The following is a 24,898-nucleotide window of genomic DNA, read 5'->3' as shown; positions in this document are numbered from 1 at the left end:
CAAATGGGTGATGGTGATGAATCGACAGTGTAAATTTTTTTCGTTGATAATATATAGTAGTTAATCTCTTTTAATAATTCTTTAATTGAGTTTATTTATTCAAAATAATAATAGAGAAATAAGTATCTATGAATTGAATATGATAGAGAGGAGTGGGCCATATGGTACTGCATTTTGTTGTATAGTGACAGGCAAGTGACATATTGCCAGGAGGTGTTCCGTGACTGTAATTAGTTTCCAACAGCAGTGTACCCCACAAGCAGGCTCCACAACCGCAAATGTCATGTTCCACTCCCACAATAATATACTAACATTATTATTCTATCCATTCTATTCTATTACTATTATTATATATCAACAATCAATCACACATGATCAAATACTCTTTGTCGTCTTCTATTGCCAACAACAATGCCACACCATTCATTCTTTTTCATTCATGCTTCCAACCATTTGTTTGTTGCCGCTGCCTGTTTTTACTGCGGTTTCGCTTTCATTCTTCTATTTTTCTTTTCTTCAATCATCCAACAAACCATTATTCTTTAACCTATTTTTTTTCAAAAATAACTTTAGAATGTTTTTTCTCTTATATATATATTCCCCAAAACAATTACAAGTGTGTGATATCCCTATAAAAATAAGGGATACTCAGAGATCTTAATAGGTTTATGACAGTTTAGGGTGGTAGAGACTTCTCAAGTCCACGACGGCGAGAAGTTTTGTATGATGTTGTTACAATATTTACGAGTATCTGAGAGGCCAGCTCATATGAGATGAGAGACTTTGTATGCAATTGTGTTACTTTAGGTATTGTGTGTAAGTTATATCTTTTTTTTTCTTTTGTTGGGGAGAAATATTTGTAGAGGCCTTAAGGCATAAGGTTTTTTCGGGAAGGATCACCGCCCACTCAGTCACCGGTGGACCGTTGAATCCCTACTTCCTAGGAAAGACGTGGGCTAGTTAGTGATTCTGACTTCTCCCTGACTGAGAAACGTCTTTTCTCACGTTTCCTATAACAGGACGATTGGGGTTTGTTATCTCAGATTTTTGACACTAGCATTAATTACAAAAATATGATAAGGATCATGTAATAATGATTTTTGTTGAAAAGTCAAAATGGTCAGTTATGATCATGAAGATCTCGACAAATTTGATTTGTCGAAAAAAATACTAACTTTGGTCGAAATTGTAATTAGACAAAGACCAAACAGTTTATTGGTTTTGGGACTTAGTGAAATTAAGAGTTCCCATGATGTTTACTTTACGCATACGAATGAGGTGTAAATGGATAAGATCAAACAGTTACTTGAGGACACGTGGAAGTCCGTCGAATACGAATGTTGCATGGAGACGAAAACATGACATATTTTGCTTAGTCGACCATTATAGAAATTTAACTTAGGATTAGTATATAAGTAGTATTTACTGAGTTTTAGATGTCCGCAATTGTACACATTCTGCAAAAACTCAAAGTATCTGTGTTGTTTGTGAGAAAAAAGTCAAGAATGTACGTATGCGTTCCACTTTACAAATTAAAGTCTTTATTTTTAAGTCATATACTGCATTGAATTTAGTTTCAGTCACTTTTTAAGTTCCCTTGCATTTTCGATTTCACAATTTAATTTCAGCCATTATTATCAAATTTTACATTTCAATTTTGATGTAAAACTTGTTTAAAATTTATGATTCACACAAATATGTCTTGGGATATTTCGAGTTTAATCACTTAAGTAAAATAAAACTTATTTGTGTTTACTAAATCTCACAGTAAACAAGGGTACTTGGGGCGAGGCGATATCTCATGTAGGGCGACATATGGTTGTCGCCTTTCCTACGTGCTGCAAATCTCCTGCCCTTATCAGGGCCTTTACAAATTTAACATTTCACAATCCCTTAAGAACAAGGGTTTTTGATGAAGGGCGGAGTGTTTTAGATCATAGAGCATTGGAATATCTTGATGTCGTAAGTTTCTAAAATTCTTGACAACATGTGCGATGAACCAAACCGATTAGGTTTTAGGTTCTTAGGTGAAGTTAAGTTTAGTCTGGCACATAAGTCCCACAGGCGAGGCATTGAACCTCTCAGGCGGAACTTCTATCAAACCCTTAGATAAGACTTTAAACTGATTCTCTTAGGATAGACTTCATTCGCACTTCATGTGCAAGGAAACTCTAAGTCCGTCACGCGAGGAGTTTGATAGCCTGCTTGATGGAAACTCTTAGTCCCACATGCAAAGTTATATTGAGCCTGACTGTGTTATCTCATATTTTCGACACCAGTAGTAAATTACAAAAATGTAGTGAGGATCATGTAGTAATGATTTTGTTGAAGTCAAAATGGCTAGTGATGGTCATAAAGATTTCGACAAATTCAATTTGTCGACAATGAGTGTATATTGTGATTGAAATTATAGTTAGGCAAAGGCCAGTGGGGTTTCGGGACTTAGTGAATTTAAAAGTTTTCAAGACATTCTTTACGCAGTCGAATGAGGTGTAAATGGATAAGATCAAACAATTACTGAAAGACACGTGGAAGCTTATCGAAGACGAAGGTTGCATGGAAGTGAAGACGTGGCATCTTATGTTTAGTTGACCGTTGTAGATGGTTAACTTAGGCTTAATATATAAGTAGCATTCATGTTGAGTTTTAGGGGTCCGCAATTGTATGCGAATTCTACATAACTCAAAGTATTTGTGTGATTGAGAAAAGAGTTTCAGAATGTACGTATGCGTTCCATTTTTTACAAATTAAAGTCATTATGTTCAAGCATTTTCTACAATTAACTTATTTTTAGTCACTTTACTTCAATTTCTTTTGCATTTCGATTTTAGTTTAAATTTCATTATTATTTTAAACTGCACATTTTCGACATTTATGTCAAAATAATTTAAAGTTTATAATTCACACAATATGTCATGGGATCTTTTCGAGTTTAATCACTTACGTAAATTGAAACTTGTTTTTGTTTACTAAATTTCATGGTAAACAAATTGGCACACCCGGTGGGACCCTTTTGTGTGAATTTGTACTTTTTGTTTTTGAATTTTTATTTTATTTTTAAAGTTCTTCATTTTTAGAAAACCTCTCATACTGTGAGTGTGCATGAGATTGAGGAGTGGTAGGATAGCCAAAAGAGAAAGTAGAAACCCAGTGAAGAGATACATTAGGAGAATGGTCAATCCCATAAATAACAATAATCGAGAGCAACCCGACAATAACAATGGGGGAAGCACGGTCATTGCAAGTTCAAATAAACCAAACGCCTCTATTGTTAGCACGAAGGCCATACCGTCAAGTACAATTATTCCATCAAATCCACAGGAAGATATGGGTTTTCCTCTTCGATAACAAAGAGTTACCCATCGACTTCTGGACCAATTATGGCAATAAATTTTAGACCTTTCGCCACCAGTTTCACAATGCATATGTCAGGGCGTGAACAACCTTATGGTATGCCAACATCAATGATGGCAAACCTACATGTTAACCCTTCGACATTTACTGACATTGCTATGAATACATATTCTCCAATATTGGCATTTGGCTCGGCCAGAGGTAACATTGGTCAAACCATACAACCCCAAGTAGGGATGGGATTTGGTTCCCAAGCAATGACAACACTTACTACAAATTTTGTGATGGCAATGCGGCAGCAGATGGATGAAAGTAACCATGATATGATTAATACGCTTACTCAACAAATGGGTACCATATTTAACCCATTAATTCAAAATACGAATTAGAGTTACCAATATTTGGCGACTCAAATGAATCGAATCACTGACTTCTTTGGCATTTCACCAACGCAGGTTCAATCTGTTGTACAACCTCAATTGACCAGGCCAATTTGAAATGAAAGAATAGTCCTTGAGAAAAACACAGTGAATCAGGGGCAACAATTTGTTCCCCAGGTAGTCGAGCAAGGGAAGCCTAGAGAGGTCGAACGACCACCAGTTTTGGTAGTTAATCGAGACCAAGACGCTGACCAAGTGGTTTGCCAAGTTCGCCAAGAGAATTTGTTAGGAGAAAACAATCTTGCAGCCATGTTCTAAAGAATAATGGAGCAAAACGGTGTGAACATGGGCCTGTAGAGGCCAAATTATACATCTTCTTTGTCGAATTATGTTTTACAAACGAAACTCCCAAGGGGTTGAAAAGTCCCTAAGTTCACCAAATTTGTTGGTGATACTAATGAGTCCACAGTCGAACATATTGCTCGATATTTAACTGAGGCGAGAGACATAGCAAATAATGAGAACTTAATGATGAGATACTTCCCTAGTTCCCTTACAAAGAATGTCTTTACATGGTTTACACCCCTCCATGCACATTCGATAAGTGATTGGACTCGTTTGGAAAGATTGTTCCATAAACAATTCTATATCGGGAAATCTAAGACCAATCTGAAATAATTGTCGAGTGTGAAGCAAAAGTTCGCTGAAACAATTGATGACTACCTTAATAGATCTCAATTATTAAAAACAAGGTACTTTACTCAAGCTCCTGAACATGAACTAGTCAAAATGGCCATTAGGGGATTAGATTATTCTATTAAGAAGAAATTAGATATGCAATATCTAAGGGATATGTCCCAATAAGCGGACAGAGTTCGACAGGTCGAACGATTAAAGGCTGAGAAAGCCAGAGTGAATAAAGGTAAGAAGGAACGAGTGGCCTACGTTGATTTGGAAGACAATAACTTGATCTTTGATGTCAAATACGGTCATGTCGAAGTGAGTGAGGTCGACGTGGTCGAGTCAAAGCCAGATCCCCCATATGTGTGTAAACTTCTTACACCTACAAATGGCAAGAACCCTTCTAAACCTGAGAAAAATGATAAGTTCCCTAATAAAACATATACCTTCGTCGCTGTAAGACCCCAATTTTGACCCTAAGATCCCGCATGCTATTCTCATCATATGCATTAGCATTGGGATCACACCTTGGCATCCTCCTTACCCTTCATTCATTAGGTTTGCATTGGGAGAGATCACCAAGCACCATTTGATTGTATCATACTTTGTATTTTATCATTTTACTAACCAAAATACCAAAAATATGTCATTGTATTGTCTAACTCTTTTGTAGGTAGTGCACATGCTCACGTTTGATTCATCAAACTCACATATAGGGTTTAAGACCCTCATTTCAAGGATCTCAACCAAGATTAGATCTACTATGGCTCTAGACATCATATATGGATTCCCATTAGCTTCACATGTTATTTTGGTCAAAAAATCATCAAGAGTTTGGAATTGGTTTGCCTTGGAAACCCTAGTTCATCTAGGTATCTTGTGTGACTTCTTCAACAATTGATAAAATATTTCAAGGGATACTTTAAATTTCATCATATTATGCATATATTATCTCCCATGAGTCCTAAAAGTCAAGAGAATTTCAAGCTAGCAAGTTGGTTCATGGTGGTTGACCAGAGGAATTCATCTGATCAAAACTGGGGTTCCCTAGACCCAATATCCTACAATTTTTGTCATATGAAAATGATTCCAAGAGAAAAGTTACTATAAATGACATTCCAAACAACTTTCATGTTGAGGTCTAGATATATTTTTGCTTGGAAAGTTATTTTTTATGGTGAAAGATTATAAGTCATTTTGTTTAAACCCTAGTTTGGAGGTCAACTTCCCAAGGCCATAACTTGCTCAATTTTTATGAGATGAAATACTTACAAGTTGAACAACAAAATTAAAGATGTCTACTTCAACTTTTATGTTTGGAGGAAGAACAAATTCAACTTTTATGTGCATGTGATATGAGGATACATTATAGGTCATTTTGGACCAATTCCATTGAACAAGTGATTTTCCTCAATTTCAAAAATTCTTAACTACTTCATATTAAATCCAAATGAGGTCAAATTTGTGACCATTTTGAATTACTTTGATAGATCTACAACTTTTATGAAGGAACTTTTCTTATTTGAAACTCACATAAAAAGTTGGTCAAGGTGGAATAAGTGAACATGTGGCTTGACACTTAGAAATGTTTTTGACATGTTTGATTTTTCCAACTTCCACCTCAAAATTCATCATGATACAAGCTTCAAATGAAAAAATGTTCAACATGAAAGTTGTTCCTCTTGATCTAACCTTTACAAAAAGTCCAATTTCATCCATTTTGGACAAGATTTGAATGGGTTGCACATGGCTTGAACATGAGTGATCATTCGACACAAATTGAACTTGAACATTCCATACACCAATGCATAACATTCCAACATGATCTCAGCAATGCTTGTACTCAATTATGGGTCAGAAGAAGTGATTACATGGGCATGTTACACGCCCATGCACCCATGCAATGTACATTGCTATTTTTGGATTTCATTTCAAGTGTGCAAATATCAATCCATTTGGCTATAAATAGAGCCCTCTATGCTCAAAAACAAGGACCATGCGCACCAACTTTGATTCCAAACCTCCAAACCCTCTCATTTCAAAGGATAATCTTGATAATTTCCATTGGAAATTGAGTTTGAATCTCACTGTTTTGACATTCAAATCTCCAAGGATCCTGAGCCTTTTGTCCATTCAATTCTACTCTATCAAGTGTCCTGAGCAAGATCAAGAGCAAGCAAGAGCAAAATCAATCGAGCACAGACCTGCATTGAAGGTATATCCCAGAATTTTTCATCTCTTCGATTCTCACTCAATTCTCCATAATTCTCTTGGATCTTTGGTTGTTTGAAGTCCTACCAATGTAAGCAACAAGATTGAGTTGCTTTGAGGTAAAATCGAAGTAACTCAGATCGTGCACCTTAAAGTTCAACTCCTTGTATCTTTCAATATACTTGGAGTTAGGATAAATTGAGGCCAGATTCGAGCTCTTGATTTTTACTTTAAATTCATGTCCTTATTTTTAATTTTGGTGATGGTTGTGAGTGAACCAGTCCGGTGAAGCTCACCGGAGAAGGAGGTCGGAGCATTGGCTCCGGTGATGCGTTAGCGCTCATCAGAACCACATGATCCATTTGAAATGTTATAATCTCGTGCGTTGGTTTTGCATACCATTGGTACAACGCTTTGACTCGTAACTATTGTGGAACGCGCGCTAGCAGCCACTTCATCTGCCACCTCAGTTAATGAGGGAGATCAAGTGGTCCACGTTTTTTCTTATTTTCTGATTTTCATTTTATTTGGTTTATTTTCATTAATTCATATTAATTTTAACATTGATCCAAAAAATATGAGAGTTTCACCAAAAAAATTTAAATAAATTCCGCTTTTATTTTCTGAATTAAAATTATTTTTTGGATTATTATTAATATTTTTCATGATTTAATTGATTTTGTGAATATTTTTAATTGTTTAAAAATACTTTTAAGATTCCAAAAATTATGAAAATTTTTCTCCAAGGTCCTTTGACCTTGTTTGACCTATGATAAATCTCATGGCCACTTCTTTGGTGTTTTGATGAGGTTTTAGGATTTTGATAAACCATAATTTAATTTAATGTATATTTTAATTGATTTTAATTATTTAAATGCAAAATAAATTGTGTTGAGCTTCTAATATTGACTTGTTGAAATGGACTTGTATTGTTGGGCCTTGGTCAATGTTGATTTGACTTTGTTGAGTTAAAATCATTGGATTTATGAGATTGATGAAATATATATTTCATTTCCCAAAATGAATGAATGATTTTAATTTGATAAAAATCCCCCTTCGACCAATTTGTGTTGATTCTATTCCCCCTCCCTCTTCATCTCAATCCCCTTCTCTATTCATTCATGTCATGGATCTATGGTATCTCTATATCCTAAGGCTAATTGATTGCAAAATCAACATAAGTGTGGATGAGATTAGGTCCACCTCTTTTGCATATTCTTTTTGTGTGTGGTATGTTTTAGGAGCATAGTTCATTATACTATGTCTCTAACATGCATTAACACCAAAATATCTATTATCCGACCTCAAATAGTTGTGACTTCTACATAAGTCCAATTATGATTGCTTAACATAGCGCTAAATTTGTGACACAAAAGGCATATCATTCTAGTAAGTGAAATTGTAAGTCTCCCTTCTTTCATGGTATTGTATGGAAACTTGGCCTTTTTTCCTTCCTTTGGAAGATGCCTTGGTTCAAGGATTCATGCTTGTGAATAGTGGGATGAGTGTTCTCCAAAGAATGACTTAAACAAAACAAAAGCAAAATCAATACTAACTTCTAATCAACTAACAACTAACATTTAATTTTAAGCCATTTACTTTTATGCACTTTAATTTTTTAAGTCTTATTTCATTTGTCATTATTCATACCATTCATTTTTTTTTACTTTAATGTCATTTTTACTTTTCTCACTTGAGCCATACTTTGTGAATGTATTGTGCTTGTATATACTTGTTTGTGTTTGTGGTCTTTTGACCTTAATGTACATAATAAGAACAAAAACCCTAAAAGAAATTTTGTGTGGACTGTTGGATTTGATCTGAGACATTGGACTTAGAATTAGGCAACATTTCCTATGCAAAAGGACTTGGCCAATGCCAACTTTCATGAAACCAAGTGCTTGTGAAGTGAACTTTCATCTGATGCAAATATTGAAGATCCTTTTGAGTTCATCTGCAACATGATCTTGATGAAGTTGTTATTTTGAACTTGCGTTTAATGCTTATCTTTGAAGTCATCTGATACATGGAAGATCATGGAGTTGCTAAGCTTGGATCTGACTATCTTTATTTGATGCCTTGCTCTTCATCTTGCTATTTGTGTATTGATATTGCTTGATTCTAAAGTCCAAGGGAAATTTGGATTTCTATATGACATTCTTGTCTATTGGATTGCAGCCCATTGGTCAGATCTTTTCAACTCTTAACTTTTAAATTTATGCTTTAAGATTAATCTCTTCATCTCCTCCCCGCTTATTTAATTTCAAATCTCTCCCCCTTTTTTAAAATCTTCTTTGCTTGTGTTTTTCTAAACTTAGACCTATTGCAAATTAGAAACTTTGGCCCCTATGCCATTGCATTTTCAAATTTATTTTCTTAATCAAACTTATAAATAAATCTAATCATATTGACTTAAAATTTTCAAAAGACAAAAAGAACTAACACTCATTTAAACCTTTTTAGGCCTTTTGTGCCTTTGTTAAACTTAAAATTTTATTAAAAAGAAACTCATTCACTTTGAAATTGATACCACGAACTACAAGGTTTTGATCCCTCATTTTATGTTGGTACGTAGGCACAAGTCCGAAGGTCTTGTCAAACACAAAAATATAATTAATGAATTCTTTTCTCATCCCCCAACTCTATTTATTGCAAACATCATTTATACAAAAACACATATGCACACAAAAAAGGGCTCCCTAGGAGTACCTAGGACACTTTGGGTGCTAACACCTTCCTTTTGTGTAACCAACCCCCTTACCTGTAATCTCTGTCATTTTATTAGTTTTTATTTGAAAACTTCTTATCTTTGGGGTTTGTTCGTGCTTTTCTCTTTTCTCTTGGAAACAATAAAAGCACGGTGGCGACTCTGATTTTATTGACGTTAAGTTTATTCATAACTTAAAGGTCATGAATTTACCGCTACAGAAATCAAGTGGCGACTCTGCTGGGGAGTAATCTCCAATGGGTTTAGCCTACTTTTGTATGTGTATATATTTGTATATTTGATGTATGTATATTTGTTTGTATGACATAATCTGCTTGTTGTGCTTGGTGATCTCTGAGTGGTGAGATAAGTTCTAACCCTAACTTGAGTGCAATTAAGATAAGAGGATGGTATAGTCATGTTCGACTTGTGTAAAGTAGTCCTTAACAAGTTGGCTTGAAACCCATCTACTCAGTGGAAACCCTTTTGGAGTTATGAATGTCACACAAGTTATTTGTGGTTAGGCATAACTTTCTCTGATTTGGGGTCCGAAAAGTTGAGGACCGTAGAACATTTAATCCCTCTTGGCCTATTTAGGATGTAGTGCGGAGACTGCTCAAGTGTAGACTTGATAACAGTTGTCATGCGATACTACACTCAGACGAGTTTCTCTTGAGAATATTATGGGTTGATGAGTTAGTCATCCTAACCTGTAATATCAGATAGATGGAATTAAGACTCTGGGAACTTTTTAGAACATGATCTACAGGTTTTTATCCTTATTACACTCCTTTGGGATGTTTCTTACCCAAAGCCCATGCTCGTGACTCACAACAAACCCTTGATTCTTGGTTGATCCAATCAAGTCTTATCAATATCAATGGAACTTGGGTGTTGATATGGTGTAAACCATAATCCACCAAAATGGATGATTGATCTTTACAATGACTTGATTCATCCCTTGACCTTTGTTTGTTTGCCTTGTGTGTGATCCCTTATTTGTGGTTGTTGCATTCATGCATTCATGCGCATCATAACATTCATCACACGAAAAATAATTTCAAGGAACTGAGGTCTTGTTTGCAAATATTTTCAGACCATGGATTATGGACGAAGGTACACTAAGTACATTTCCAGATGTCCAGATTTGAAATAGTTAAGGAAGCTATCATCTTTTGTATTAGATCCCTTGGACTTCAAACAACATCATGTGGTTGAAGGACTTCTGAGTGTGTTGGTTCAGGTTTATGACCCCCTCTACCGTTGCTTCACTTTTCCTGATTATCATCTCGTGCCTACGTTAGAGGAATATGCCCATATCTTGGGAATACCTATTTCTAACAAAGTGCCTTTTAGTGGATTGGAAGAGATTCCCAGATCTCATATTATAGTTGAAGCTCTTCATATGAAGAAGCATGAGATAGAGGCTCATTAGGCGAAGAAAAGAGGATTGTTTGGATTGACTTCTGAGTTCCTCGTCAAGGAAACTACTGCCTTTACTCAAGCCGGTAGTGTGGATGCTTTTGAAGCCATCTTTGTGTTGCTCCTCTATGGTTTAGCCTTGTTCCCTAACATTGATGGTTTTATTGATGTTAACGCCATTAGAATTTTCTTGATTGGGAATCTTGTGCCTACTTTGTTGGGTGATATGTACTTTTCTTTGCATCTAAGGAATTATAAAGGTGGTGGGATGATTGTGTGTTGTGTCCCTCTTTTGTACAAGTGGTTTATTTCGCACATGCCTCAGACACCTGCTTTTGTGGAGAACAAACAATGTCTAAGGTGGTCTCAGAGACTTATGTCTCTGACTAATGATGATATAGTTTGGTATGATTCTTCATTGAGTAGCTTGGAGATTATTGATTATTATGGTGAATTCTCCAATGTGCCTCTCATTGGTACACAAGGAGGAATCAATTGCAACCCTGCTTTGGCTCGTCGTCAACTTGGGTTCCCCTTGAGAGATAAACCTAATTATACTTTGTTAGAAGGTATTTTCTATCAAGAGGGTAAAGATCCCCAACTTTTTAAGCAGAAGATTGTGCATGCTTGGCATAATGTGCATAGGAAAGGAAGATCCGAGCTTGGTCCGTGCAATTGTGTAGCTTTGGAAGCTTACAGTCTTTGGGTGAAAAGGGAGCTTTGAAGTTGAAGATGTCATATGCTTGTGAAAGACCTATGTCTATGGTTGTGGTTGAGCCATTAACTCTCCCTAACCAAGATGTAGAAGAGTTGGAAAATGCACTCACCAAGATGAAGCAAGAGAAGGATATGTAGGAAGAGCAATTCCATGCTTTGAGCCAAAAGCATGAGGAGTTGCAACTTGAGTCTAAGGACAAATGTGCACTTATTGAGCTTCTTGAAGACCGAGTAATGAAAAGACAGAGAGAGCCAGAGGTTTCATCTTCCTCTAGTATACCCCAGCCTTCCGTTGCTTGGAAGAAGATTGTTGATCAGCTTGTCCTCGAGAAGACTCAGATGAAGACTTCTTTTGAGTTCGAGATTCGACGCATCCGAAGGAAGTACGCATCTGCGGCCCGATCTTCTGACATTGTTGTTAAGTATCCTTAGGATGATTAGTTTCCCTTTCTCTTGTATTTTGTACTTTGGTTTCTGAAATTGTACTCAGTGTAATCTGTCATACCCCAATTTTGTCCCTACCCCAATAAAATTTTCATCTGATCCATGACCCTACTGCACATGCATACATTCATTATTTCAAAAAAAAAATCTAGGTAACCGATTACCCAGACCAAAAACTGATTTTTTGGCCATTTTGGGACTGTGTAATTGATTACCCTAATCATGGTAACCGATTACACCTGCGCAGACAACAAAAATAGCTCTGTTTTTTACACAGAGGACCCTTTGGTTCACCCACTTCAACCCCTTTGCTTCCCCTATAAATAGAGCACTATCCTCACTCATTTTTCAAGCTTGAAAGCCACAAAACCTCTACCCAAATCACCTTCAAGCTCCCTCTTTTCAACCTAAACCCTAACTCACCCAAACCCTCTTTTGTTCTTTGAACCACCCAACCACCATGTAAAAATGCACAACATCCACACAACAAAAACAATAGCAAGCTTGTGACCTTCACTTACATAATCATTCACCACCACCATATAAACATACATCTTCCTTCTCTTCCATTTTCCTACCATAACAACCATAGCCACCCTCTTCCAAGCTTTTTGCTTCATTCTCAAACCTAAACACAACAACAACCTAGTTTTGACACCACAATCTTGGTAATATTTTGGACTCAAACTCCTTGACATTTTTTTGGTTTTGTTTTGTGTATGAAAATGTGTTTTTACCCTTGGGTTGTGTTTTGAGAGAGATTTGAGTCAACTTTGAGACAAGTGGTTTTTGTTGGTTTACACCCTTTTGGGGATTTTTTGCTCTTACTACTTTTTATCCACCATTTTCAATCAAACTTTGTTTCTTGTTATCATTTATATTTATTGGTTGATGAGATCTATTAGATCATGTCCATGGTTGTTTAGAGTTGATAAAACCTTCAATGTTTCAAACCTATTAATGATTGATCAATAGATCCTTCATGATACTTTGAGACATTGATAGGTTGCCTCTATTTCAACCATGTTTAGGTCATTTGATACATAGATGAAACCATTTCCTTTGCATTTTTTCTTGTTATCATTTAATATTTATTATTGACTTGTTGTTACATTTATTTGGTTGGTGAGTTCTATTAGATCATGACCATGGTTGTTTAGAGTTGATTAAATCTTCAATACTTCAAACTTATGAATGATTGATCAATAGATCATTCATGATACTTTGAGGCATTGATAGATTGCCTCTATTTCACCCATATTTGAGTCATTTGATGCATAGATGAAACCATATTCTCTATATTAATTTGCTAATCCATTTGCTTATTGTTATTCTACTAACTACTAACTACTAACATTTATATTATTGCACTTTAATTTCTTGCAATTTATTTTATTGTTGCTAACCATTAACTACTAACTTCTAACATTTATATTATTGCACTTTACTTCCTTGCAATTTATTTTATTGTTCATTTACATTCACTAACCATTATTATTGTGATATTGCCATTCTTTATCTTGTGATTTAGTTTTATGTCATTACCTTGTAATTTACATTCAAGTACTCATTATCATCATCATTGTACAAACTCATCATGCATGTTATTTACTTGTTATTTATTTTATTGTTATCATACATTAAAAATAACAAAAACATGATAAAAATGATAAAGAGCAAAAACATTCACTTCACTCTTAATCAACTTGTACTTAGATGATTTCATATTAGGACCTTTACTTGGAAGTCTTCCTTTACTCTTTGTGATATTTTGTAAACACTTGGATTTTCATCCGTAACTTACATGCATATTGTAAGAATGACATCATGGCACCACCTTAGGGGGACATGTTTGTAAGATCATTATCCTTTGTTTAGCTTAGGTCACTTTAGCACACAAAAGGCTTTCTCTTAGGCTACCTTACAATGAGACTCTTTAATTCCTTGTTGGTTATTTCGCATTCACGTTGCATAAGCTAAAATTCATAAGCAATCTCATTTTGAGACCATTTTCATAATTCAATTCATATGCACATGTAAATACAAACCTCGGTCAATATCGAGTGTGCCTTTTCCAAATCAATTCAAAACACCCTTGTAAGTCGATCGCTTTTAAAGCATCGCCATCAACCTCACATAGCTTACTCTTGGGCTTTCTTACAATGAGACATATTCGATTTTTATCGAGTAGAAGAGCAATACACTAAATAAATTCACTTCATTCAAAACACAAATCTAAAACCTCGATCCAACGTCGAGTATTTTCTCTCAAACTCAATTGAAATACCCCGATTAAATCAAAATAAGCTAAATGAAAAGGGAGTCGACTTTGAGTTTTCAACTTCACTCCTCAATTGGACGAATACGAGTTTTCTTACTCGATCAGTCGGACAATTGTCATTTTCCGCCAAACATACAACTTAATCAAATCATTTCCTTAAAAAACTATACGAAAAGGAAGATGGTTTTGAGCTTTCAATTCCTCTTCTCAAATGCTTAGATATGAGTTGTCTTACTCAGTCATTCGAGTATTTGTCGTTCATGCTAAAATACGTCAACCATATACAACCTTATTTTCGTAAATACTCAAATGAAACAGAGAGTGGTTTAGAGTCTTCTATTCCCTTTCTCGGTTATTAGGATACGAGTTGTCTTACTCGAATATCCGAGTAATCGTCATCCAACAAAATATCTCAACACATCAAGTATATATGTTCTCGCCCTCGTGCGATCGAAACCAAATAAATAAAACATCAAACATATTAACTCAACTTGTCACCCTGTGTGACCAAAACTCTTTTCAGAAAGAACATTGTTTAATCCTTTCTAATTCGCACAACAAACTAGTGCTTAAGCCTCCGCCGAGAGTAGACAAGCCAATGTTTAGCCTTTAGAACGTGATCTAAATGGCTGCTAGATAAAAGACACCAACCAACCGTAGTTCCCCGAACTACGAATTCTCTGACTTCCTTATTGCACCATAAGGATACGTAGGCAGGAGATTGATGTATCTTCGCGAGCACACTAATAAAAAAACCTCTCATTTTCCCTTTCTGAGGTTCTCATCCATTTCTATTTTCAATATATTTATAACCCGAAGAAAACAAACAACATAAGTTAAACATTCAAATCGCAAAATTGAACTAAAAGGTTCCCGTTGAGTACAACGGACGTGAGGGGTGCTAATACCTTCCCCTTGCGTAATTAACTCCCGAACCCGAATATGGTCGCGAAGACCATTATTCCTTTCTAAAGGTTTTATCGATATTTTCCTATCCCTTTATTGGGATAAATAAAGTTCGGTGGCGACTCTGTTCGAACACTAATTTTTCCGCGACCATCGCGAGGAATCGTATTTTTCGAGATGCGACATAATCCTTCTGAATTATATAAATAGAAGAGATTTTCATGGTCAATCAAATTGTGAAATTGTTAATATTTATATATTTGCAAATGAAACAGTAAGTTCCTTGAAAATAAAAACAATCAAAACATTGCATTTCATGCATCATTTGCACAAATAGGTTTCTCTTTCGCCAGATGTCTTATTGGTTATTCTTCTGTGCTTCGGCCAAGCTGACTCATCGATATAATACCCGCCCCAATCACTCAAGAATCATGGAACATATAGAGCAAGATAACAGAGACTTGAAGGACGAGATGATCCGCCTGACTACCATGATGGAGTCAGTGGTAGCTGCTCAGAGTCAATCGTTTCCAACGCCTGCAACTCCTCCTCCTCCTCAAGGGACTGTCATTTCTAAAGTTGCCACCTCTACCATTCCTGCTACTGCTTCCCACTTTGCGCCTACCATGCCATCCGCATTCCCATGGGGAATGCCGCCCAACTTTGTGCCCGAAGGTTTCACGCCTACCTTTGCTTCCATACCGGCATCTAGCCCGGTCATGTTTGTGCCGCCACCGATTGTTCATACTTTACCCCATGTTGAGGACACCATCTATCATTCTGAGTCGTCTAAAGGCCCTGATGTTTATGAAAAGATGGATGAAATGAAAGACCAATTCCTTGAGCTGCGAAAGGATTTGAAGACCTTAAGGGGAAAATATTTGTTTGGTAAGAGTGATGTGGAACTTTGCTTGGTTCCTAATGTGAAAATCCCGATGAAGTTCAAAGTCCCTGACTTTGAAAAGTATAAGGGGAATACTTATCCACTCAGTCATCTCATCATGTATGCTAGAAATATGTGGACACAAACTGACAATGATTAGTTACTGATTCATTATTTCCAAGACAGTTTGACTGGTGCTGCTCTGAGGTGGTACATGGGATTGGATAGCGCAAGTGTTCGCAGATTCAATGATTTGGGTGAAGCATTTGTGAAGCAATAAAAATATAATGTGGATATGATGCTGGATAGGGACCAGTTGAGGTCATTATCTCAGAAATACGAAGAAACGTTTAAAGAATATACTCAACGATGGAGAGAGCTTGCCGCTCAGATTACCCCTCCTTTGGAAGAAAAGGAGATGACCAAGATTTTCCTCAAGACCTTGAGCTCATTTTCCTACAAGCGTATGATTGCCAGTGCCCTCAATGATTTTACCGAAATGGTAAACATGGGGATGAGATTAGAAAAAGGTGTCCGAGAAGGACGGTTGTCTAGAGAGGAGGTTTCGCCCAACAATAAATACGGCATTGGGTTTTCCAGAAAGAAAGAGAACGAGACCAATGCAGTATCTGTTGGAAGGCAGAGGAGGCCTCATGTCAGAAGAAACCAACAACCCCGTCAACCCATCATCAAGTGTCATCTGTCATCCCAGTATTTTCTAACAATAAATCAACACCAATTCAACAACAACGTCAACAACAACCACAACAACGAACAAACAACTACAACAACAATAATACCAATAATCTTCAATAACAACCAAACTTTGAGAGGAAGAAGGTCTCTTTAGACCCGATTCCTTTTACTTGAACTGTATCCGTCATTGGTTCTCAAGAACCTTTTGCAACCAAGGAATCCGCCACAGATTCCTTAACCACTTCCATGGTGGTATAACCCGGAAGTTCACTGTGCCTTTCACCAAGGAGCTCCCGGTCAAGATATTGAGAATTTCTACCCCCTGAAGTATGAAGTCCAAAAGCTGGTAAAGAGTGGAATGGTGTCCTTTGAGGACCGTGCACCGAATGTCAAAGCAACCCCGCTACCTGCTCATGGTAATTCATCTGTTAATATGGTGGAAGACTGTCCCGAGGAATTCAAGATATATGATGTCCGTTTCATTAGAAGGTCCTTGGTAAGGATGCATAAGGATATCTGATTGGTAAGTGATTGTGAGCATGACCATGATGGTTGTGCAATCTGCAATGTCAATCCTCGAGGTTGTGTGGTTGTGAAGAGAGACATCCAGAGGTTGATGGATGAAGGTATGATTAAGATTCCCCAGTCCCGTCACATGGATAATGATGTGAATGTTATAGTTCTGGTATTCAAGACTCCGAAGAGAGTAATAATCCAGTTCGACAGGAGCAGCAGTAACAATGTCAGCAATAGATCGGTATCTTTGTTGGTTATACGGTTAGCGGGCCCCGTCCTGTATGCTAGAGAATGGTCAAGAGGTTCCTTTGCCTATGACTAGTTCTGTTGTGAGCATTGCTGATGTTACAAAGGTGACCTGTAGCGGTCGAGTTTTTGGGTCGGTGTTCCCAATGAATGTGAAAGATTGTTCAATTGGTAAGAAGGTGGAAGTGCCTGCAGTAGATCCAGTTAGTGCTCCAAAGTGTCAGTCTGGTGAATCCAGCGGTTTGAAGCCTAACGATGATGATGAGGTGCTTCATTTGATTAAGAAAAGTGAATTTGGTGGAGCAGTTGCTCCAAATTCCCTCCAATATTTCGGTGTTGTCTCTGCTCATGAACTCTGAAGTGCACAAAGAAGCATTGCAAAAAGTATTAGAACAAGCTTACGTGGAGCATGGTGTTACGGTGGCTAACTTCCTGCAAAAACTTGAGCTTTGTGATGAAGAACTTCCCGAGGAAGGTAGAAATCACAACTTGGAACTACACATTTCGATGAACTGCAAAGAGGATGCTCTGTCATATATATTGGTTGACACCGGTTCTTCATTAAATGTACTCCCGAAGTCAACTCTGTCAAGATTGTCGTACCAAGGTGCTCCGATGAGATATAATGGTGTGATCGTCAAAGCTTTTGACGGTTCTCGCAAGACTGTGATCGGTGAAGTGGACCTTCATGTGAAGATAGGTTCAAGTGATTTCCAAATTACTTTCCAAGTAATGGATACATGAGGCGGGAGCAGTTACATATATATTGCATCAGAAACTAAAATTTGTCAAGAATGGTAAGTTGTTTATTGCCGGTGGGGAGAAGGCTTTGTTTGTAAGCCACCTGTCGTCTTTCTCTTACGTAGAAGCTGAGGATGAGATTGGAACTCCGTTCCAAGCTCTATCTATTGCTGAGGAAAAGAGAGTTGGGGAACCTATGTCCTCATTCAAAGATGCACAGAGAATTGTTGAAGATGGAAGTTCTAATTGAAGGTAGAGAAAAACAAGAAAAAGGGTTTGAATTATTTTGGAAAATAAAACTTTTTGATCGTTTAGACACACACAGAGTAAAACAAGTTGACACAGAATTTTATACTGGTTTGCTTAAAATTCAAAGCTACTCTAGTCCACCTGGCCAAGGTGATTTCGCCTTCAAAAATGACTTAATCGACTAATCTTGAAAAATTACACAAACAACTGCCTAAGAGAATAATCCCTTAGCCCTCTCAAGTATTCAGACTACACAGAGTCACTTGAGGAAGTATCTTAGATAAGATTTGTAATGCACAGTGCTTCTAATAACAAGAAAATATTACATAAATATAAGAGCAATAGTTTTCACGTAAGAGCAACAACTCGTGAAAAAGTAAAAGAGGATAATTGAGAGATTTGGATTCTTGTGTGTCTCAGGTGTATTTTCTTGTGAGGCATTTCATCCTTTACATAGAAGTTTGAGAGGACCGTTGGGTGATGACAGGATCTTGGTCATTAAAGAGTGATTATTGTCATTACTCTCCTTGTTTCTTTCTAAAACCGTTTTGGGCGCGTCATAATTTCCTTCTAGAAATAGTTTCTTTCTAAAGACAAATTTCTTCATGGTTACGCATTCTAAGATGGAGAATCCGTATTAAGAGTCTTGTTAATCAGAGTTCGTCTTCAGAGGTTGCTTCTATTTGACCAAATCAGAGTTTATCTATAATCTTGACTTCTTCAGATTCAGAGTCTGGATTCATTCCGCTTTAACAGAGTTTCTGACTTCTTTTTGGCTTTGCTGGTTCCTGCGTTGATTAGAGTCAAAACCTTCTGGACGCGTTTCCTCTGAGTGGCATCTAAGCACTGGATTATGTATCTGATGATTCATTTTTCTGATAGTTTGATCAGAGTCCTGCACACTTAAGGAAAAAAATTCGTTAGGGTGTCATTTTTGTTTCATCCTTTGTTATCATCAAAATCTTAGAGATACATTGTAGAATCAACTTTGTTCTTACAATCTCCTCCTTTTTGATGATGACAAAACAATATAGAGAGAGGTGAAACAATACAAAAATAATCTCAGATCAGATAATGAAGGGGACTCCCCCTGAGTTAGATCCTTAGACAAATCAGAAGTTCTTACCGGACCTTCCTTGGTTTAATACTTTAGCTATTTTCCTGCATATCTTTAGTCATTGGTTTAATAATAATTTTTATTAATGTTTGCAGTGTCTTGAGAGTTTTTAGTTTTGTTTCCATCATAGCTTGTTTTAGTTCTCCCCCTTTTTGTCAGAATAAAAAAGACATAGCAAAAAAGTGATATTGATAAAGCAGAGATGATCGCTCGACTTTATGAGTCGAATTTGGGGTACAAACTGCAAGTGCACAGTTCTATCGCGTAGTTTTAAAAGATATCGATCCCACAGGGACTTATGAATCGATATACCGTTATCTAAGGTTACTTCGTAAAGCTAAGGTGGATAATGTTTGATTGTTTGGGGAAAAGCTAAAAACTAAACTAAGATCTAGATTAAATATTAATAAAGCGGATATCGGTATGCAGTTCGTCGTAATTAAGGAATCAATTCTTTGTCGGTCCCTTGGTTTTAAAACAAATCTTTTCAGTTGACTTTATTGATTAAAAGTTTTATCTCAAACTCTCGCTCTGTTGAATAAACCATGATTTTATGTTAACGTAGCTGTCACTTATAATTAAGTCAAAAACCATTTTTTTGAAAGCAATAAAGTCCGTAGAAACTCTTTTTAAGAAAACACTAACCGTTTAAACACCCTTATCTCAAACTCTCGCTCTGTTGATTTAGGTTATATAATTAAATTCGAATGCTTAACTCTCGTCCTCACATTCGATCTTTAAAAATACTTTTTGGAAAATATTAGAATTTAATTAACTCTAAAAATTGCTCTCGCCCTGATCTAGAATTAATGTCCAATTTACACTGTCCAGTTAAAACCTCAAACTCTCGCTCTATTGATTTTAACTTCTTTATGTCTTTTACTTTCGTACAAAAACCTTGTTATTAAACCTGTAAATTGAGACCGTAAAAAGAGTGATTTTAATTTTAAACTTTAGATAAACCAACTTAATTTTGATTCCTTCATTCCGCTTACTTTACATACCGATACCTAGATAAATTAGCCAGACATGCTAAACAGACTTAAATAAATATCATGCATAAACAGACTCATCTCAAGCAAATAATATAAATAAATAATAAAACAAAGCATTAAACAATAATTAAAGAACCTGAATAATTTAAACAGTAGTCTTGAACACTCCACCACAAGCCGGTAGGATTTGTTCTTGAATTCTTCAATTAACCAACAAATTAAAACGAAGGAATAAAAAAAACTAGATTCTAACGTAAGGTTAGATCCGGTGAAAAGGTACACAATAGTTTCCGGTGTAGAAACTATTATGTGAAAAACTAATTAAGTGCTAGAGAAGAAAATAGAATTGCCAAAAGAAAATAATAAAAGTTGCAAAAGTAGTATGTAAAAGGTATGCCTAAGCTGCTGAGAAAAAGAAAATTGGAAACTGCCGAAATCTGAAAAAAAAGCGTGTCCTCTGCAGGTTTTGAAAGTAGCTATTTATATTGGTGCCTTCCGTAACGGTTTTCAAAACGTCTTCCGTAAATATAGCCATTACTTTGAAAAAGAGTCAAGCGTGCAGATAGGTTCAACGCGTTCCTGGTGCCAAAAATGTAGGAATGGTGTGACGTTCGTCACACCATGTGTGACGTTCGTTACAGGAGTGTGCAAGGCGTGAAGCTAGTCACAGCCTCTGTGACACTCGTCACAGGCACAACGCCTGTGTCTTCTTTGGGCTGGGCTTGGCTTTTGCTATTTGTTTCTTTTCATTCCTTTTTGCACCTCCTTTTCTTCCTTTTTTTACTTTTGCTTCAAATAGATCACCTGAGACAAATAGAAAGGAAATACCGCGTAATATCTAATAAAATGAAGTAAATTGAAATAAATAATAATATAATTTAATTGAATTAAGTCCTAAAATATGATATAATTTCACGTTATCAAGAGAACAAGGGAGCAGGTACAGATAAGCAGCATTAGATCAGAAAGAAAATAAAGACATCAAAGAAGAAAAAAACAAGAAACAAATAGCCTAGGTGCCTAAGGGTTTAGGGGCAGAGGCATCCATTGGAGTAGCTGAGACAACATGTTCTGAATGTTGTTGTTGACAGAATCCTATTGATCCAGTCTAACCCGAATCACTTGTTGTTCCTTTTATAGTTCCTCTAGAGTCTTCAAGACCAGAGGGACGAACCCAGAGTTGGAGTGCTCCCCCTGAGTCAGAGCATCAGCTTTGACCTTGGCAGCTTCTTCTGCAGCAATGTGAGTTGCTTCTTCAGCGTCGGCTTTAGCTTTTGCCTCAGCCTCAGCAGCAGCAGCTTCAGCAGCAGTCTTCTCTTCAACTTCTCTGATTCATTGTTCTTCTTCTTGGAGTGATTTCTCTTCTGCTTCCTTCCTAGCTTGTTCCTCAACCTCTCTGGCCAAGCGCTCTTGGAGCCTAATACCAGTGTCTCTGATGAAGTCGTTGCGGACTTGTTCAGAGAGGACTTTCAGTTTGAAGGCTTCAGAGGTCATCCAACTAATCATTCTATTCCAGTGGATCCTTACTTCAGAGGGATCATCACTGATGCCAGAATTGATAGTCAGAGACTTGAGCTTCTCTACTGAAGACTTTACAAAAACTTGTATTGCTTCTTCTAGGGTAGGGAAGGTTGTTTCTGGTTCAGTGTCAGAGGCTATGGAGGATGGAGAGGGTGAGTTTGGGGCACTGAGATTTAGTGTTGGAGTGATGGAGGCAACGGAAGTTGTGGGTGTGGAAATGGCAGAGGGTGTCTGTGTTGTTTGTTTAGGTTGTGGATTTGGTTCAGATGGTGAGTGGGTTGGTTGAGGTTCAGAGTTAATTGGTTGTTCAAGAGGTGGATTTGGTTGTTGTGCAGGTGGTGGTGTTTGAGGTTGTTCAGATGTAGTTGGATTTGGATGTTCAGGAGGTGGGGAAGTGACTTTTGGTTCAGGTTCAGAGTGTGATGGCTGTTGAGAGGCCAGAGCACGGGCTTGCAGCTGAGCCAGAGTGGGAGATTGGGGGTCAGATGGTTCGTTGTCGGAGGAGAGTACATAGTATGGTGGGGATTGTGGTGAGGATGATGATGATGGTGATGTAGTTTCATTCAGCATTTCTGCTTCAGAAACGGGTAGTGTGGTGATAGCAAGGTTGAATTTAAGTGAGGGTGGGTTAGGGGTTCTGGTGGTTGAGGGATGAGTTTCAGAGGAGGTGTATATTGGAGTGGTTTGGGGAAGATAAGAAGCAATAGAGGTACAAACTTACTTGGAGAGCCAACCATGGTGCTGGAGGTCTTAACCCAGAGGATTCTCCCAGTCTTGCTTTCTTTGCCTTCTTTGCCTTCTTGGACTTCTCAGAGGGCTCTCGCATCCTCTTCATAAGTATGGTGGATGCTCAGGTAGCCAATCTAATGAGAAGTCAGAGATGTCCACCCCTTGATTGGCAAGATCCTATAGATAGTAAGCTACTAACTTTAGAGGGTCAATCTTGGAGAACAGGTAGAGTCCATTGGGAATCTCCCTCTGATCCCTGAGTTCTTCCCAGGAGGTGTCAAGTGTTGGTTTAACTCTGACTTGATCAATGATCCCCATGCTCTTCAGATTCCGAGCATTCAACAGTCTTCCAGTGTCAATAGTGACGTCTTCCTTGAGTCTGAGCTGAGTCAAGTGATCCACTAAGCCACTCTCAATCAACACATCTGATATAAGTCTCCGCATAGGGATGTAGTTTCTAGTCTTCATGTTGTTTATGGTGTCTTTAACAGAGTCTCTGAGATACTTGAAGAGCAATGCTGGTAGACAGAGTTTCAGCCCCTTGTGAATGCAGTACAAAATACACTTCTATTTGTGTTGATGTAGTCAGAAGAGTTTGATGCATGGCGATGATGAATGGTGCCTAAGATGATCTTCAACCAGACACTGAGGTTCTGATGGAGCTCCTTGTTCTTGGAGTGTTTGCCTTCAACACTCTGTTGAAATATAATAAGGTTGATTTCCTGGGATAAGTACTTTGCCCTAGGGTTGATGTTGTAGATACGTCTTCCTCTTGTCTTCTCCATTCTCAAAAGAGAAGCAATAGATTTCTCAGTGATGACTATCTTGACTCCCAGAACATGGGAGACAATGTAGTGATTGATCACACTGAATTACACCGTGTTTTTGACTCGGATTTCACATGTTTATTAGGACTTTATTATCATTTTATTTGTATTATGCTCTCTTTTATGTTGTTTTCAGATATTTAGCTCTTCCGGACTCTTTTGGAAGATACGAAGCAAAGAAGACCTAAAATTAGGGTTTTTTTGGCGAATATTGTACACATGGCGTTGCACATGGCGGCCGCTATAGGAGAAGCCATAAGTCATCAGCCCTCAACCAGGAGGTAACTGCCACGTTCCCATGATCTTCCCCATTTACACACATGGCGAGCGCCATGAAGGGATGACGGGCGCCACCTTTGGAAATCACGTTCCCACTAAGGAGAAGTTGGAGGGCACCATGGTCTTTGCAAGCTGCTGAAATCCTCTATAAATAGTTCGTTCCATTTCATTTTCAAATCATCCAGCTTAGTTTACAACACTAAGCCTATATTTATCATTTGTAAAAACGGTAATCCGTCACATCGGGGGGTTATCGCACCTTAGTGAGATTGAGTTGGGTCACTTCGAGTTGTTGTTGTCTTTATCTTCAGAGTCAGAGGTTTATTTTCCTTGTACCAGAATCAAAGCCTCCGTTTGGAGCAGGTTCTTATTTATCGCTTTATTTTATTTACTTTCTGTCTACGCTTTACTTTATTTATTTTCCGTCTCGCTTTATTTTATTTATTTTCCATCTAGCTTTATTTTATTTACTTTCAGTCTACGCTTTATTTTATTTACTTTCTGTCTACGCTTTACTTTATTTATTTTCCGTCTCGCTTTATTGTATTTACTTTCTGTCCACGCTTTATTTTTACACGCTTTACTCGTCCCTTACGCCTCAGATTCTAAAACAACTTTTCATCATGATCAATATCGTTGTGTTTGTTGAAATTACCATGTATGGCTAAATCTTTTAAAGGTTAGAATGTAAGGATCGTGGTTAAAGAGATGTTTCACATATTGAATCTTTAGAAATACTTTTAAGGCCGTTTTGATTTTTAACTTGAGTTTTCCGAAACAAACTTGGTTAGTTTTAACTATTCAAGGAGTGCGAAAGCATCCTGGCTTAGTTAACTAGGAATTTTTATCACTTTAAGGAAAAACTATTTTTGAAATATTTTTGGACGCATTGATAAATTTAAAATCAGGAAACTCCTTGGGTAAAACTTTCCAAATCAAAATCACTTTTCAACTAAGTTTATGAGTCTTATTTCTTAAAAATAAGTTTACTACTTT

General features: G+C 37.1%; 1 protein-coding gene across 1 annotated transcript in view; it reads right to left on the bottom strand.

The window, feature by feature from the left end:
- The window catches only part of LOC127135760 (uncharacterized), a 58,794-nt gene extending 36,157 nt beyond the window's left edge, over nt 1–22,637 (bottom strand). Inside the window, exons 1-2 of the mRNA XM_051062401.1 lie at nt 22,117–22,637; nt 21,721–21,873 (exon numbers count right to left, since the gene is read on the bottom strand). Of these exons, the coding sequence (XP_050918358.1) occupies nt 21,721–21,873; nt 22,117–22,637 (674 nt within the window). The remainder of the gene's footprint in view (nt 1–21,720; nt 21,874–22,116) is intronic.
- Between the last annotated feature and the right edge of the window lie 2,261 nt (nt 22,638–24,898).

Source organism: Lathyrus oleraceus, chromosome 4 (assembly GCF_024323335.1).
Source record: "Lathyrus oleraceus cultivar Zhongwan6 chromosome 4, CAAS_Psat_ZW6_1.0, whole genome shotgun sequence".
In the NCBI taxonomy this organism is placed as follows: Eukaryota; Viridiplantae; Streptophyta; class Magnoliopsida; order Fabales; family Fabaceae; genus Lathyrus; species Lathyrus oleraceus.
The sequence above is the reverse complement of the archived record's forward strand: the minus strand, read 5'-3'. Positions and strand labels throughout refer to the sequence as shown.